This window comes from Andrena cerasifolii, chromosome 8 (genome assembly GCF_050908995.1).
Source record: "Andrena cerasifolii isolate SP2316 chromosome 8, iyAndCera1_principal, whole genome shotgun sequence".
NCBI classification, from domain to species: Eukaryota; Metazoa; Arthropoda; class Insecta; order Hymenoptera; family Andrenidae; genus Andrena; species Andrena cerasifolii.
This window is the reverse complement of record NC_135125.1, coordinates 12,358,392-12,374,933: the sequence shown is the minus strand read 5'-3', so window position 1 is coordinate 12,374,933 and position 16,542 is coordinate 12,358,392. Positions and strand designations below refer to the sequence as shown.

General features: G+C 50.4%; 1 protein-coding gene across 5 annotated transcripts in view; it reads left to right on the top strand.

Annotated features, from left to right (window-relative positions):
* Positions 1–16,542, top strand: part of LOC143372376 (uncharacterized) — a 159,309-nt gene that overhangs the window by 113,535 nt on the left and 29,232 nt on the right. For 3 of the 5 annotated variants that reach the window (XM_076818521.1, XM_076818520.1, XM_076818523.1), the window contains one exon: positions 10,863–10,907. The exons of the other annotated variants lie outside the window; for them this stretch is intronic. In XM_076818521.1, coding sequence (XP_076674636.1) covers positions 10,863–10,907 — 45 coding nt within the window. The remainder of the gene's footprint in view (positions 1–10,862; positions 10,908–16,542) is intronic. 5 annotated transcript variants of the gene reach the window in all.

Here is a 16,542-nt window from a genome sequence, read left to right as displayed (position 1 = left end):
TGCTCAGTTTACGCGCGCTGCATTGAACTGCGGCAGAGCAAAAGCGCGCGCACTTGTGCATCCATCGGAGTTGTTGCACCGGAACCGCGCTGATTTCCCCTGCTCTGGCTGGACGATCAGCGTCGAGTGCGCTCGGAGCGTGTAACACGAACGACAACCACGTCCCGTGGTCGGATACGTGGGTGAAAAAAGTATATGCTCGCCAGCGTAACGCGTCGTGAATCCATTTTTTTCTGTATTCTCGAAGTAGAGTCTGTTGGCGATGGTAAAAACTTTGGGGCGAGATTCGCGGTTGTAAAAGACTCTAGCACGGTGGTTCTAAGCGTTGATGGAGCCAGAACCTCGTGTCTTGGATATTTGAAGCCTCGAAGGGATTAAGATGACGAACTATGCAGAGCACCTTGTGTGTAGCTGTGGATTTAAAGGACCTGTGGTCCTGAAACTTCCTGGGCGTTCGACAGCTGAAAGGAATTCTTATCGAGGTCTCTTGTGTCTTGAACAACCGTCATCTAGAAGGAACTCGAAGCAGTACCTGAAACGTCTAAGCTGTTCGACAGCTCGGGCAAGTGTCCTCGGTGAAAATAATGGGCCCTTTCACGGAACGAACAATGGAAAGGTGGCGGAGGTCGAGTGTCCAGTGGCATGCCACCGATAATACTGCTCCTCAGCCACACATGGCAGTTCTAGGGTTACCACGGACCATTCCGCTTTTCCGTTTCGGCAACGTAACACCCAGCTTTGTTTCTCGCCGCGTTTATCTGCGTCTGCGGCCACCCGGTTGCATTCTGTCCACAGGTGCCTCGCTGGGTGTCCCGATAACCGACGCGTCTTCGGGTTTCCGGCTCTATTTACGGAGCTGATTAAGATAGATATCTCTAAGAGCAGAGTGGCAATGAACCAGCCTTCCTAGCACAGTGCTCAACAAATGTTGCAACTTCGGTGCGAGGTTATCTGGGAGTCGAAGATGCGGGGGTGAAGGACTTGAAACTTGAGCTAATTCTCAAAGAAGTGAATCTCGGAGAGCTGAATGTTGAAGAGCTGAATGTTGAAGAGCTGAATGTTGAAGAGCTGAATGTTGAAGAGCTGAATGTTGAAGAGCTGAATGTCGAAGAGCTGAATGTCGAAGAGCTGAATGTCGAAGAGCTGAATGTTGAAGAGCTGAATGTTGAAGAGCTGAATGTCGAAGAGCTGAATGTTGAAGAGCTGAATGTCGAAGAGCTGAATGTTGAAGAGCTGAATGTTGAAGAGCTGAATGTCGAAGAGCTGAATGTTGAAGAGCTGAATGTTGAAGAGCTGAATGTTGAAGAACTGAATCTCGAAGAGAACTGAATATCGAAGAGAATCTCGGAAAGCTGAATCTCGGAGAGCTGAATAAAGTGTTGAATCTCGAAGAGCTGAATCCCGCGGCGTTCCAGGCAGGCTATCGTTTTCGAAACAAATTACGCGAGAGGGGGCATGGGTAGACTATCTTCCGAAGTACAAAGCCCCGGTGCCGCTTTTTGCGGTCATTATTTGCTGGGAAGAATTCAAAAAATGAACCGCAGAGGCGCGACAGGGTGGAGGGAGGGCGGCGTTGGAGGGGGTAGGGCCCGGGAACAGGAAGAGAAGGGAGTGCTGGCCAGCTGGTACCGACCCAACAGTCGAGGGCAGAGAAAAACGGGCGGTTAAGGACGAAGAAGAGGCGGAAGAGCTCGCAGAAAGGAAGAATGGTAAACTGCAGAAGAAGTCGCGGTCGAAGTGGCCGAAGGCACCGAAGCCGCGAACCAACTCGGAGAAAAAGGGACTTTTCAGCGGGCGAGCACAGAGAGAAAGAGGAATCGGTACATTGCGGTGGATGCCGGCCTGATAGAATCGCGCTCGATGATCGGTCTTTTTCGCTCTTACGGCGAGATAATGCGCGATAGACGAGACCGATGCAGTCGCTGAAAGTTTGATTGGAGCCCAAAGAACGTACGCCACGGGGAAAGGGTCGACGTCCTCGTCCGAGATAACGAACACTCGACGGATCAGGCCTGTCAGCGAAGCGACAGCCCTGTTCTCGCTCCCTTGGAATTTCCACGGTTTTTTTCGGTTCGATCCGCCGGCCAATCGGCGGCCAAGGATGCGGCGAGCGAACGAGACAGCTCGAGGAGAGGCGCAGGCGATGTAGATCCGGGCAATTTATTAAATCCATTACCATAATTACCGTTAAATGCGGTACACGTACGACTTGACGCGATCCAGGGAGCCGGAGAGGCTCATTTTCCATCGAGGGACGATTAAAACCGCTGTAGAAGAGGCTCTATCCGGCTATTCCAGCTCGCGGGAGCTAGCTCCTTGCACGGTTTCGCACTTAATAGAAACGGGAGCGATCTCAATGTCCTCGTTAATTAATCGCCAATAGAAACCTGAGTAATATACCCTGCTTGAGGGAAACTCCATTGAACGGGCGCCGTTAAATCATCGCTCGCCTCGCCCGGCCTCTCCTCTCTCCGTATAAATGGATTCCTTTATGTCCCGATCTGTAATTGGAGTTAGCGATCGCGGATCCCGCAGGCCTCCCAGCCTGGAGAAACGGCTGCTCTCGATCCTTACTCCATCATGGGCGTGTTTAAAATCAAGTAGCCACTTTTGGTAGGGCAAATTTAATCCTGAGTGCTTTCAATCTATTACCATTCTACTTGGGCAGCGGGTTTTTACCTCGCCAGGCATTGTAAGGTGGAAGCTACTTTTCCCAGGGATCTCCGTGAAAACGAAGGCCACGAGGGGCCGCGTTCTCGAGCGTGTTGCGTAAGGTGCTCGCGAGGGGAAGCAATTTATCCAATTGTCGCCATTGTTCGCGAGGCTTCCACCAGATTCACCTTCGCCCCCCCCCCCCCCCCCACCGAGGGCCCCTTAATTATCCCTTAATGAGTCTCTAGCAGAGATTCGCGGCATTTTGCTTGCGCAACGTTGCGTCTCCATCGAACATCGCCAATTAAGCTTCCCACAGCACGCATCTTCCATAACAGTTATCGCAAGTGTTTCCGAAAGATTCGATCTTTTATTTCGCGAAGCGGCTAGACGCAGGGCGTTCGATCGCGTCCGCCGCGAGATACGTTGTACGACAACGGTGTAATACCGCGCCGCGATCTTCTGGGCCGTGAGTTAAGCTGCCAATAAATGTCTGCCAGTCGCGCGGTCTCTTGTCAGCCCCCGTTTTTGCCGCGGCAACGAGGAAGCACGTTCACGGTGCGGAAAGATTGCAACGAGGGGAAAAAAGGGGGGCGAAAGATATGGTCATCGCGCGTGTTTTGCTTGCGCGGAGGCTTGAACGGTGCACGCTCGATCGCTCGTGCGAAACTCGCGGGGATCGACGTGCACGTCCACGCCTCTCTGTCGTATTTCGTTCGTCCGAAGCTCCGAGCTCCTCGTTTTCCACCAACTGCGATCGCGGCTGGTTGCACGAAACGTCGATATCACGCGTGCATTAATCGCCCGGTCGTAAATCAAACGCGACGGGCGTTAAGAAGTCCATAGAGACTCCGGTGAAAGAAAGAAAGAGGAAGAAACCGGGGCCCCGTAAATCAAGGGTGATTTAAGAGCGACACAGCTCTGTACGCGGAAAATCATTTCTGCTTGGCTGTTAAAGAGCGCGGCGGCACAGTAGACCTCATTGAGGCGACGAGCGCACCCACACGCGTCGAATCGCCACAAAACGAGCCTTTATGCTGCTCGCGGCTGTTCGAGAGTCAAGAGCATTGATATCGAGACGGTTTTTTCGTCGATCCAGAAATCGTGCCCGCCCCGCGGACAGTGGGGTTCTTTATTCGTGGCAGAGAGAACGAAGGGACGTCGACTTGCACGCCTACGAGACGCTGCACAGTGCGGAATTTTTGCGATTTTATCGCCAAAATTACAGAAATGAAATTTTTGAATTTTACAAATTTAATACAAATGTCAATTGAAGAACTATATCCATTTTCGTGGTCGAAACCTCAAAACTTATTTTTAATATATAAAATTCGGCATTTTTACGTTCTAATATATGAGAAAATTGATTCTTATATGAAAAGGTTACATATTTCTAAAACACTACTTTAAAAATTGTATAAATTAGGTATTAAGAACCGAAACACAATTATTTTGAGGACAAAAAGATATCTTACGCACCACCAGGAATTGAATCCATGCCTTGAAATTATTTTCAGATCTTTGGATAACACAGTATAAGTGGTTGAAGCAACTTGAAAATCTGGATTAATTCTTTGCGATCGGTCTAACCTCACATGAACATTTGCATTTATTTTGTCGAATTGAAAAATTTATTTTTGTGGTTTTGGCCATAAAATCGCGAAATTTCCCCACTGTGCGCTGAGTCGAAGAGGCGCAAAAAGATTCGCGAAGGAGATGGAAAAATTGAACGATCAGCCGAGGGGCTCGTTAACATAAATAATTCGCGCCGGAGACGTTCCAATATGTAAATCTTAATCGTGTTCGCAGCAGAATTCTTTTCCTCGGGCTGTCTTAATTTAATCGATGCACCGAGATTCCCGTTGAAGATGGTGACGGTAGGATGAACAATCGTAGGGCTTTAGGCAATTTCGCGAACCTTTCTCATCCTTCGTCGTTCCACTTCGTGACGATTCGATCAGAGTTACGGGTGTGACGTGTCACGCACGTCTGAATTTCGTGCGTGCGTATTTATTCACCGGGTACACGTGCGTGACCACGTGGGTTGAATCGACTTTATCGCCCCATCGAACGGTTCAACCCCTTTCTGTATAATTAAGTGGGAGAAGGACGAAGGAACTGGTCGATTTAACTCGCTTATCGCTACGTGAGAGAACGTGATAGGCTCTCTGTACGGAATTTGAATCACTCAGTCACTGAGTACAGTGAAATTACACGGTCGCATAGGAAAAGTTATCATTCTGCCAGGTTGTACCGCGACACGACGGCACACAGATCTCGTAACTCAGGCAATATTTGGGGAGATAATATTCGGTCAGTCTTCGCCGTATCTCCCACGCCCGAACGTGTACGCGACACGCATCAGAAGTGTTTCACCACGTCCGTCAGTGTACACGTGCATTTTTCCTCGAAGAACACGGACAATCTCTCTTATCGTCCCGCCAGACTTTTCTAGACCGCCCAGCCGTTCCAAAAAAATCAAATGCGCCGCTTCTAAACGACAGGCTTGCGTGTAGTCCCCTCAGGGATCCAGCGAGTCGTAAAACTTCGCCCAAAACCACGTGTTTCGAGAGGAACCTCGACTGCAACGTGAACGTTTTACCCAACAAGAGTGAACCATCCAGTGGACGTCAGATGTTCATCAGTCACTCCAAGGGGTCCAGTGAAAACGCAGGAACGAATTCGTGTCCTCGAACGCGAAGTCTTCCTCAGCTAATGCACATTTAAATGCTACGCGCGCTGTGCGCCATAAAGCTTTCGGTAAAGTAGTTCATGGATGGATAAGACGATAATTAAGAGCAATGCAACGTCGAGAGAGGCCCGTACGGAACAGCCTAGCCTCGGGTGGCTTTCTCGATCACCTACCTGCATCTTCTCGCAGGAATAAGGGCGCGCTGCGGTATCCTTTCCATCTACCACCGTCTAAACGCTGAGAAATCCCCTCGCTTGTAATTTTACAACCACCCCCTCCATTTTTCTCAATAATAATAGCCGATCTCCGGTGGGAAACGAGTGGCCAACGACATTCTTACGGTTTGTATAATTAAACGGTCCCGCGCGGAGAATATTGCTTAGATGCTTGTGTCGATGGATTACGAGCCTTTGGAAATTGACAATTTGCAAGGGTACGAGGCTCGCTGTAGGCTCTCCTCGCCTAGCCGCGCGGCTGCAGCATCTTTTTGGTGTCCGGAGGCTTGGGTGCCGAGGTGCTCGTACCTCGAAATCAATCAAAACCGCGATGTACCTGCGCGGCAAATCCCTTCGTCGCTCGTCCGCGGCAACGAGAACCGCCTCGCACAATATGCATACATATATTTGCAGCGGCGTCAGGGAGCACGATAACTCTTCGTCCCGTCGCGACATGTTAATTCACAGTTGCGCGGAGAAGATAGCCGTGGCAGCGCGCGCTCACGGCTAGCCAGAAAATAATTAAGTCGAGGGGGAGAGGCTGTCCGCGAGCGAAGCCGCGGGGCCTTTTCGACGACGATCCCCGCCCTTCCCGTTCTTCTTGGATCGCCTATGATAAATCCACGAATTAACCCGAGCCGTGCAGCTTATCTATCACGGGGCAGGGGCATTATGCAACGGCCCTTCTCGTTCTTCCCGCGGTCCGCAGCTCCCTCAATCGCTCGAGTCTATCGCACCTCCGTTATTCCAATTATTCTCGCGATCATCCTCATCGTCGTTATTGACACTACTGCTATTAAGCAGCCCGTCGATATCAAAACCACCAGCGCTAAACGCCACCTCTTGCGTGGAGGCAGACCAGGCGGCTCGATGACGACCGGAGAAACAATCGAGCGGTAATCACGGCCTCGCAGGTGATAAATTGGCTGAAGAGAAAGAGGATCCCCGACGATCCCGAGCCTCCCCCAAGAACGCCATAAATTTGCTCGACGATAAGTCCGCCCGCCGATAATGGCGCGAGTTCTGTCTCCTCTGGTGTCCTCGCGTTCCAGCTGATTTTTGGAGCACTGTCCACGCGGCGCGTCCAAACCCCATTTGCTTTCGAAGTCTTCAAGATCAACGTCCTCCAGCCTCTAGAGAACTCTCGGAGAGTTTGTTCGAAGGCGCATCGTCTCGAATTTAAGAGTATGACGCATAGAAAATCAACGTGTCGATAGCAGGATCCACTCTTGAACCTTCTCTCACCTTCGTCCTCCTCCCTGCCACCCGCCTCCCCTGTGCTCGTAAATCGAGAAGGGGGTTAGCCAAGCACGCTCGAGAGAACCCTTTTATTTCGACCGCCCATAAATCTCGTGATCCATCGCTGGTCACGTGTGAGGACAACGAAATCGGGTTTCCCCGGCCCGATTTAATTCAAACCGCTGCCCACACGATCGCTCCCCCTTCGTATTCCCGCGAGCCTCCCTCTTCGAGAGGGCATCGACGCTTAGGAACGGGATTATAGGTGTCAACACTCGCCCGTCACGCTTTGGAGAAGTGGCTTCTTTCCTATCGAGCCGAGCCTGGTCGACTTTCGTCGTCTGGCTGTCTCGTGTTTCGGACCGACTGGCTCTCCTCCGCCACACAGATTCTAATCTAACGTCCGACGAGACCCGGTATATTCGTGACGGCGATCACGTAGACCGGGCTCGTTTTTCTTCCCCCGTTGGAAAAGTCGTTTCGCCTCTATCTGCTTGGATAGTGTTGCCCGCCTATCGAACCTCTGGAGAGCTTTATCGTAAGCAGATTAACGCGCGCTTTCTTGGAAACGAGACGGGTAGACTAGGCTCCTAACTAGACCGCTCAAACGCTTCGACGGTGTATGCACTCTGGGGCACCGTTACTCCTTTCGAAACGATTGGTTCTTCTCCTTCCTCTAATTGAACGCAATTGAACTACTTAATTGAATATGGCGCGGGGAATGCACTACGCTTTTGATACTTGGACGTTTGCATTAAATTTAATTTGCAACTGGTAGCTTCACGAGTATCATAAACTGTTGAGTTTCCTCGGATGTTTATGCCGAAGTCACGTACTCTGCTTCTTCGACGCAGCTTTGTGCATCACAGCGGATAAAAGTGTCCCTAGCCAAGACCTCCGTTCCGCGCGCGAGAAAAACGAACGAGCCCCGAAGTGTCACAGAAAACACAGTCGAAACGGGGGTTCGCGTATTTCACTGGCATTTACGAGTCCGTTCCGGCGGAGGAAGGGGGCTGGGAAGCTTTTAAACGCGGACTCAGCGGGATTTTTCGAGTGCCTTTTTTATCGTTGCGCTCGAAAACGCGGGGCCGTGGAGGAGCTGGAGAAACGCGCCAGTCTTGCGGGAGGAAACTATAAAAATTGTCGTAAAAGTCTGTCGTAAGCTGCACGTGCTGGTGACCACGAGACCTCGAACTCCTCGCCATGGAAACTAGCATCGTCCAGGGGGTTCCCGGGGGAAACGGCCTTTATCCTCGGCCAGAGACGGGATTTGTCTTCGCTCGTGACGGTGGACGGTTCTTTTGCATGCAAAGTCGCGTATAGGCGAGGTTCTGGGCCGAAAGCCAACCAAAACAATTGTAAAAATGGTGAAGTGGCGCTTGGTAGAGTTCGAACGCTGTTTAAAAAAAAAAAGTGATCAAGGAGATTGGAAGGACGAGACGAAAATAGCGTGGCTTTGATTAATTTATTAAAGCGTAACAATAATACACAATACATGTACAATACGTAACAAATGGGATGAGCCAGTAGTTCCAACGCAGGGGTCAATTAATTCGCGTTCAGGAGAGCACATTGGGGAAAAGGACTGGGGGTTGCAACTGTGCAAACACCCTGCACGTGGGCCACAGGAAGAACGGTGGGAAAATCGTCGGTTTCCCGACGCCTCTGAGGCTTCCTCTTTGCGATACAGTGGCAGGTAGTGGCACGTTCACACCCACCCTTCAGGGATCCTCATTTTTTCCTTTCGTCAGGGTCTTCCAGGGCACTGCATTAAATTCCGTTTTAGTTAGTCACAGGTTGAAGGAACTTTGTAGCTTGCAGTCGAGTTTACTGCTTCGACTTCTCGTCCAAACATCCGTGGCACACGGAACAGGTTTATTATCGTGATTTACATAACTAATTGTTACGGATCCCTACGATGCAATCTGAGCGAAGCAAAACTTCGTTCACTGGCAAATGAGCCTTCTTCTGTGCCTACATCAAAGCGGTCAAGGAAAGGCACTCGATAAACAGTAAGATATTAATGATTGGTAGTCGTGGTCTAAATAGAAGAAGGCAGAGGAGACCTGGCTCGATCGAAGTCCGTTCGATCCCCAGCGGATGCAACGATGCACTGCCATTAATGCATCCGCATGCACCGGCACGTGACTGACCCAAAGAATCGATGCAGCGCTAATTACACCGCCGCGTAAACGTACGCATTTAACGGTGTTTCGAGGATCAACGTGCATTCCGTTATGTCGACTGTGGGAATGCGAAAAATCCGACGGGCGGAGATGTAATCGCGAGGGAACTGGCCACTCGATCGGTACCCCCGATCGATCGATCGATCGAATAAATGCTGCCCGTTCTACAAACCTGATCGCGAATAAATAGAGCTTGAGAACCCGACAGGAGTTGATCGAAGCCTCCCTAGCCGTTGAAACGGGTTAGACTGCTATTCAATATTTACGCGAACCACCAATCGAGCGTTTCTAACTCCACGAAACCCGCGCTGTCTAAGATCCAGCGTGGGAGGACCCAAGTCAGCTGACATTTGACTAATACTCCTATTTATAAGCGTCGAACCAAGGTCACGATTGACACTCCGTTTTACGTAACAACTCCCTTGGAACCTGCCCAGCCCTCTCGCCAAATTAAATCGTGTATCTGTTTAGAAGACACCGTGTTCTCCATTATGCGTCAACAGGTTCTAGGTTCGCTGCGGACTAGCAATGAAAACGTCAAGCGAGCCGTTACGGAGCCGTAATAAATCTTGCTTTCCGCGTTTCTCACGGCGTCTATTTCCAGAAAGCTCGCTCGCTTCCGATCGCATCCCCACGGTCACATGGCTCTAGGTAAAAATAGAGGAGAGTTTCGGGGGTTGAGTGCCGAGCGAAGGGCTGACACGACCTCCGCGTCGAGTCGCCCAATCGAGAGCCTAGCTGTCATCCCTACCCGCCGCCGGGACTCGGAAGTAGATGTCGCGTAACTGAGGCGCCCAAAAGCCAGTCACATCTCGAGCCACGGCGCGATAAGTGTTCGATAAATCTCGCGGAGTGTTGATCGCGCCTTGTGTTTCACTCCTTTGCTCTTCGTTTTTTGCTCGCGGGCACGCGGTGCACCGCGGCGGAGACACTCGCGCGAACGAGCGGGCGAAAATGTGCATCACCCCCATAACAGTCAAGGTGATTATTTAGCTACCGATCTTATCGGCCTTTTTACCGGAGGACGTGGACGCGCGCGGAGGAATGTCGACGGGCTTTATTTATTGAAATGCTGGCCGATTAAGTTGCGAAACATGAAAGGATTTTCGCTGGAGAGTGGCTCTCTGTTTTTCGTCGTCGCGCGCGCGGTTTAAAGATTCATTCCTCGGTAGAGATTTCGGGTTTACCTGAGCGAGTTGCTTCCATTCATTCTTTTGTGAAAGCATTTTCTTTTCGTGGCAGAAAGTTGCTTCGAAAGGCAGAGAAGTCGCCGTTTATCGGGGCGATGACTCCGGTAAACACTGTGCACTGATTGGTCGGTACTGGTGCACAGTGACAGTACGGTTATTGATAGTGTGCTCGAGTTTATGTCGTCAGAGGCAGTAAAAGTGTAGGGGAGACCGGGGCTAGTTGATACAGGGGCAGGTTGATACAGACGAATTATCTCGACACCGTATATATGTAGCTCCATTTCAGCGAGATATGTGAAGTTTGTTGTTCAATTCTTTACTACGATTCAGCGTAGGTACGTACGTCTGTGTGCCTTGACGTTAACAATCGTTTTTTAACCGTTTTCGTTTACATGGAGAAACAGTAAATAGTTTTGATACATCCGAATTGATCGTCCAAATAACATTTTTTCATTCAGGTTGTATGTATTTTCTGAAGTTTTCGCTTACTATATATTAAAGAGGAAGGGCCAAAGTATATTTTGGCATATTTGTTATTAAGGAATTAATTCAAATAAAAAATGAAAAAAATTTAAAACTTAAGAACTTATCAACTAGCCCCGGTCTCCTCTACAGTGGAACGGAATCTGCAACGCAATATTTGCCCTTCTCTTCGATTAACGAACTATTGTTTTCTTTGCTGTTGCAGGTGAGTGATCATACAGTTCTTCTTCCACGCTCGAGCTACCCGCCGGTAAGTGACATCTGAAAAGCTGCGGCTTAGAGAACGGGAAACCTTGCGCTCGCGTTCGTGACTGGCAGAAAAGACGCACCGGAAAAAGGGGCGCGTAATGCTCAGGTCGCTCGGTGCACTCGTTGCACTCGCTGCACGACAGTGCCAGACGGTGCATCCTGCGCCTCTGCTACGTCATTCGATATAGCCGAACAAAAGGGGAAAAAAGGGAAGAGGGGAAGAGTACAAAGTATCGAATAAGTGAAGGGAAAGGGGAAAAACGTGGAATGTCGCAAAACAGCTTTATCGAGAAAATTAAATTTTAATACTTTAATCCACCAGAAAAGAAGCAAGGTTCAATGAGTTTAAATTTCTTATATAATTTTCTTTCAATGGATAAGCTATTTCTAAGCTTTCAATGGATATAATACTCCACTCCTTTCACAGTCAACTACTCTTGTCACACGATTGTCGAGATAGAGACATGGACAGCAATCGCGTGGGCAATTTGTAAATGGTTGCAATTGTAGCAGGCTTCCTTGGCTCAATTACTAAAGCATCGAGTTGAAAGGGAAGCTCTTGTACTCTCTGTCTTGGAATCTCCGCTCGCAATGGTTCCCGGGGAAGTTTGCGCGAGCGATTGCCGTACGAGTCCCGCGCCCAAAGCCTCCCGGGGAGAGAAATTTTCGCGTCGGTGAAGCGAGAGAGCGAGGATCGCACGGAGAAAGTGCCCGGTCGCTAATTAACGCCGGTATTGTCGGCGAATTCGACGCGCTCACCGTGCGTTTCACGCGTGGAACGCGAGGTCGATTCCTCGAATGCCTGAAGAGCAGCCCGTCGACGGGCCCCGAGGAACGTCGAGCCGCCGATAACGAGCGCGATAAATTAAAAGTGGGACAACTGCATTTGGCCGTGCGTGCTTTACGAACTTGCCCAGAGGAATTCATAGAATAATATACGAGGGCGTAAACGTGGAACCATTTTCTGTCTTAGTCTACTCGTTTGAGAAAGAGGTCTCTTTCTGTATAATAAAAGATTTCGAGAAAGAAAACAAACCCTGAAGGGGTTGAAGCACCTATTAGGAAATGAGAAATCTTGGAGTTCCGCATTTCTCATTAGATCTTTGCGAAAATGGCGGCAATCGATTCCTTATGTTTCGCCGATGAAACTAACACCAAGAACGACGTGATTCGGAGCATAATGAAGGAAATTACATGAAAAATTGATTTATATCATTTCAAGTTGACTTCGTTAAAAATAGTCCGATTTACATGAAATTTCATATGATTTTCATCGGAAGAACACAAGGAATCCATCGGTGTCGTTTTCGCAACGATCTTATGAGAAATGCGGAAATCCTAGGCATTTCTCACTTCTTGATGGATCATCAGGGATATCAGGCGGCATCTCTTTGACAGGCGTCGCTCCAGAAGTATTCTAGAACAAAGGAGCTCATTATCGAAGGGTTCAGGTTCTATAGAAGGGAGGCCCATTAATCAGGAAGCACGTAACACAAAGAGGACCCACACACCCTTAATCTTTCAGCGAAAGAAGGGCAACGTCTCGTAAACCCTGAAAGCTTTCCAGTAATCCGTCTCGAAAGTTTCTCAGTCGTGTTACCTGACAGTCCCAAGGGAATTCCCATAGCTGGCTAAGTAAAACAATAAAAAAAAAATAGGTGAAGACGAGTGGACGGTAGGTGGTCGATAAATCGGGGCTTGTTTTAACCTCGGCTTCGGAGCAGGGGCAAGTTACGAGAGGGAGCAGGGCTCGAAGAAGGATTAGCGGAGCGCGCAAGGGACGAGGGAGGTGGTGAGAGATGCAACTGGACGATCAGGCGAGTGGTCGGTGCAATAATTGCAGCGGAGCAATTGCACGGACACGCGAGAGAGCGCGCGCGCAGATAAAGTTTTGAAAACTGCACGGCTCATAAATCAGGAATCGTCGGACGTGCGGGATGATCCTCTGCCGGTATCTCGGATCCGTGGACGTCGCTGCGGCTCGTATGGAAATCGAAATTGTTGCCCGCGACCGTCTCTCTTTCTCCCGGGGATATGCAATTATGCGCGCCGGCCGCCGCTCCTTTCAGCAGAAATGAATCTGCGATTTTTACGGGCTCGCGCGACCGATAGTATTGATTAATGGGAGCGCGGTTCATAAATTTCGCTCGGCGATATATCGGTCAGATGGTGGAGGGGGGGGGGGGGGGGGACGATGATTGATTTTTCGAGGCGGCATTGATTTAAATTGAAAGCCGTGGGCGAGTCTAGACGCTCCTCGAGTTCCAAGGCCGCCTAAGCGTCGCCGTTTCATTCAATTTTCCCTCGATCGCGATAATTCGCGAATTGCCCGAGCAACCAGGCTCGGAAGCCCGCAGTTGATTTTCTCTCGGCATACCCCGATGAGTTGCGAGTAGCATTCGAGGTCCTCTCTGCCAGAGCGCCGTGCAAAGCGCGCAAAGTTTGCTCGCCTATGAAATTCCCCCGGACGACCGGCGGTAAATCGTGTGTCAAGCGGATTTTCTGGCTCCTAGGTCGACGCGCGCGCTCGTGAAAGCTCTCCAAAGCCAGTCGGGACCGATAATGAAGACCGGTACTCATAAATTTCGCGATACGTTATTGCCACGGCCGAGATACGATCGAATTGAAATTAATTCCGACGCCTGGCACCGGCGCGCGGGCGCCCGTTGAAACGCGAGATTGCGCTCCTCGCGTGTGGATGCACGAGCGTGCCGGCTAGCCAATCGCCCCGGCCGTCGCGCGGAAAAATGTAATTCGATGCATTAAAAATAGATAGGATCTCGAAAACAGCGCCGGGACCTCGCCGACCGTAAATCAGAAATCGCTCGGACTCGCGGGATGGTACCGGTTTTTCTCGCGCGTACCTACACTGTGTATAGAAATTGTGTTTGCGTAATTACACGCCCGCTTAACGATCGGGAAGGAAGGGTCTCCTGCCTCCAATTTACGACCAGATATTTCAGGGGAATAATCGAACGAGTTTCCAGCCTTTCAAGATTACACTCGGGAGAGAAATCATCCCCGCGGCGGCAAAAGATCGAAAACGCTACTCGACTAGACCTAGATTCGTAACAAAGGAGCTTTCCAGTCGATTTACAATAATCCATGAATATCGGCGTCCAGAGAGGTTCGATACACCTCCGATCGGGTCCGATTACACAGGCGCGATGGTCGAAAAGCGCTGATGAAGCGGACAGGATAATTACCCGCGAATAGCCAGCTGCGATTTCAAGATAAATCGGTGGCAGTCGAGGCAGCAGGGTGGGGGAGGGCTGAAAACTGCAGCATCACGCGTTTCGACACAGTAATCGCTGGCGGAGCAGCAATTATCCGGATAATTGCTCGTCCGCGTGGCGATTAATATTAGCGCTACTAACAGCGCGCCCGTGATTGATAAATGTCGCGAGATCGCAGCGATTAGCGGTCTTCTTAGCGAACTTGCCTGTCTATTTGCGTCAGGAACGACACGACCGAGCGGGGCGAACTTTTAATTGCGCGTCGCAGAGGCTGGCCGGCGCGGCAGAAACGATCGAAACGAGTTCCAGCGCAGAAACTCGGGCGCACAGTGGGTCGTTGTCGCGTGGCCGCGAAAACGAGGAGTTTTTAAAACTCGGGCCCCGTTCATAAATCAATACGCGAGAGACGCGAATACATACGAGGCCACGAAAAGTTTTTCGGAATGAATGGACGCGCGCGAGTTTACTAGCCGGATGATTAATGGAGCGCCGACGTCCCGTTCATAAATTTCCAAACGAAAGGTAAACGAGTGGATTGTCGGGGTGAGGACGATCGCGATTCACTCGAACCGTAACGACCAACCCCTTGGCGCAGCGGATGCCCCGCTTTCGCCCCCCTTTCGCTCGACAATGGGCCTGATTCCACGTCTCCACCTCCAGTTATAAATGGTCCCCATCGTTAATCGCGCTCGGTCCTCGTTAATTGTACGTGATTATCGTACGTAACGCGTCACGGAATTGCGTTCCTGCTTTCACAGAGGGGAATTGCCGAGGTCTAGCTCGGAGGAGTCGTAATAGAAGCGGAGGATAAAGTAACAAAGGCACGCTCGCAGCGTTTAAAGGGTGAATGGACATTTTCCCTGCGTCCACGTACGCGGGTTCCTTCACAAGGCTGGGTGATTTCAAGGAAACGAAATTATACGCGCGGTCACGCGCTCGGGATCCAAGAAATCGATAGCTCCGTGCGTCGTCTTTGTGCGTGCTGAGAGGGACGAGTGCATTCTAATTACCCGATCGTCCTCCGGAAACCACGCGTGTACGCGTTTCCGTTGCCCGCCGCGAGGACCTCCCTTTCTTCTGGAAATCCATCACGTCGCATAAAGAAAACGGGGCCGTTTATGTAAACGAGCGCGACGGTGTCGGTGCAAAGTGGATCGGCTTTTTCCGAACAGCGGCAATTCATTTGCGCTTAACTACCGCTCCTTCGCGATCAATTTCCAACGCGTTACGACTACCAGTGGCCTCCTCCCTCCTTGCTAATTAATTACCGTCGAACCGTGGCTTCTTCGGCGACCAGTTTCACGCGCCCTCCCCGCCCCTGCGAACGCTTGCTACTTTGTAATTTTCGACGTTGCGACGAGCACTTTCGGCAATTTACCGCCTGCCTAAACCGGGACGATAAATACTCCTTAAGCGGGCGAGCGCTGCGTGCTTGATTCGCCAATTCTCTCACCTGCAACCTGGTGGCAGCCGTGTAGTAACTAGCAACGGCTTGAACGAGCCGAGATCACCTCGCTTGCCTATCGCTTTAATAATTTTCTCAAACTATCCGAGAGACACGAAGAGACTCGTACATTTCCCAGTATCTCGGACTGTTCTGCTCATTCATGGTTATCGGGATTCTTTAAATTGCTACAAGTGTATCGTCGGGCTGCACTCGATTACCAGGATGCCTGTGGCAAAAGAGAGTTCGGCCGGGAAACACGAGGATGTGTCGCGCGTCGCTTCGAACTGGGCTGAAGCTACTCGCCGCTCCGATTTCCCCGAGCTCGCGCAGTCACTTAACGAAGATTCCCTCTAATTAACCGAATCAACGGCATTTCATAGCCGAGGGCGAGAGATAAACGTTATCGTTATGCGTGCCACTAGATTACACATTTCTTTGGCCGGTGCCTCGCAGGCAGGCTATATATAAACGGCGTCTCTCTTTTCTGCGAGAACTTTGCACCACGTGTATTTGCGGGGATACCGCGGACTCAATGCACTCGTTTATCGAGACCGTAGCCGCGGAACCGAGGCCCTCTCCTACCATATAAAGTACTCGACTTTTCTCTTTTAATCGCGCTCGGGTAGCGCGTAACTTGTCGCAATCTTCCCCTAATTTAATCGAGATGGTTTCTACGAGATTCCGCCTGCTTCCCCTAACGATCGAGTAGCTTCATTAGCAAGATACCACGGACAGGTTATCGCGCCTTTCGAGGCGAACTCAGGCGCGGCGACGAACTCTCTAAAATTTACGAGCCACTCGTTGTTCCTCGGAGACATTCGCAGCTGCACTTCATACGCAGAATCGTGATTACGCAATTACAGAGGGGCGTTAATTAAATTTGCGAAGCACAAAAGCGCTGATAAATCCTGGAAAAAGTCGACGCGCCGTAAAAAATCCGCCGGAATGCAGCT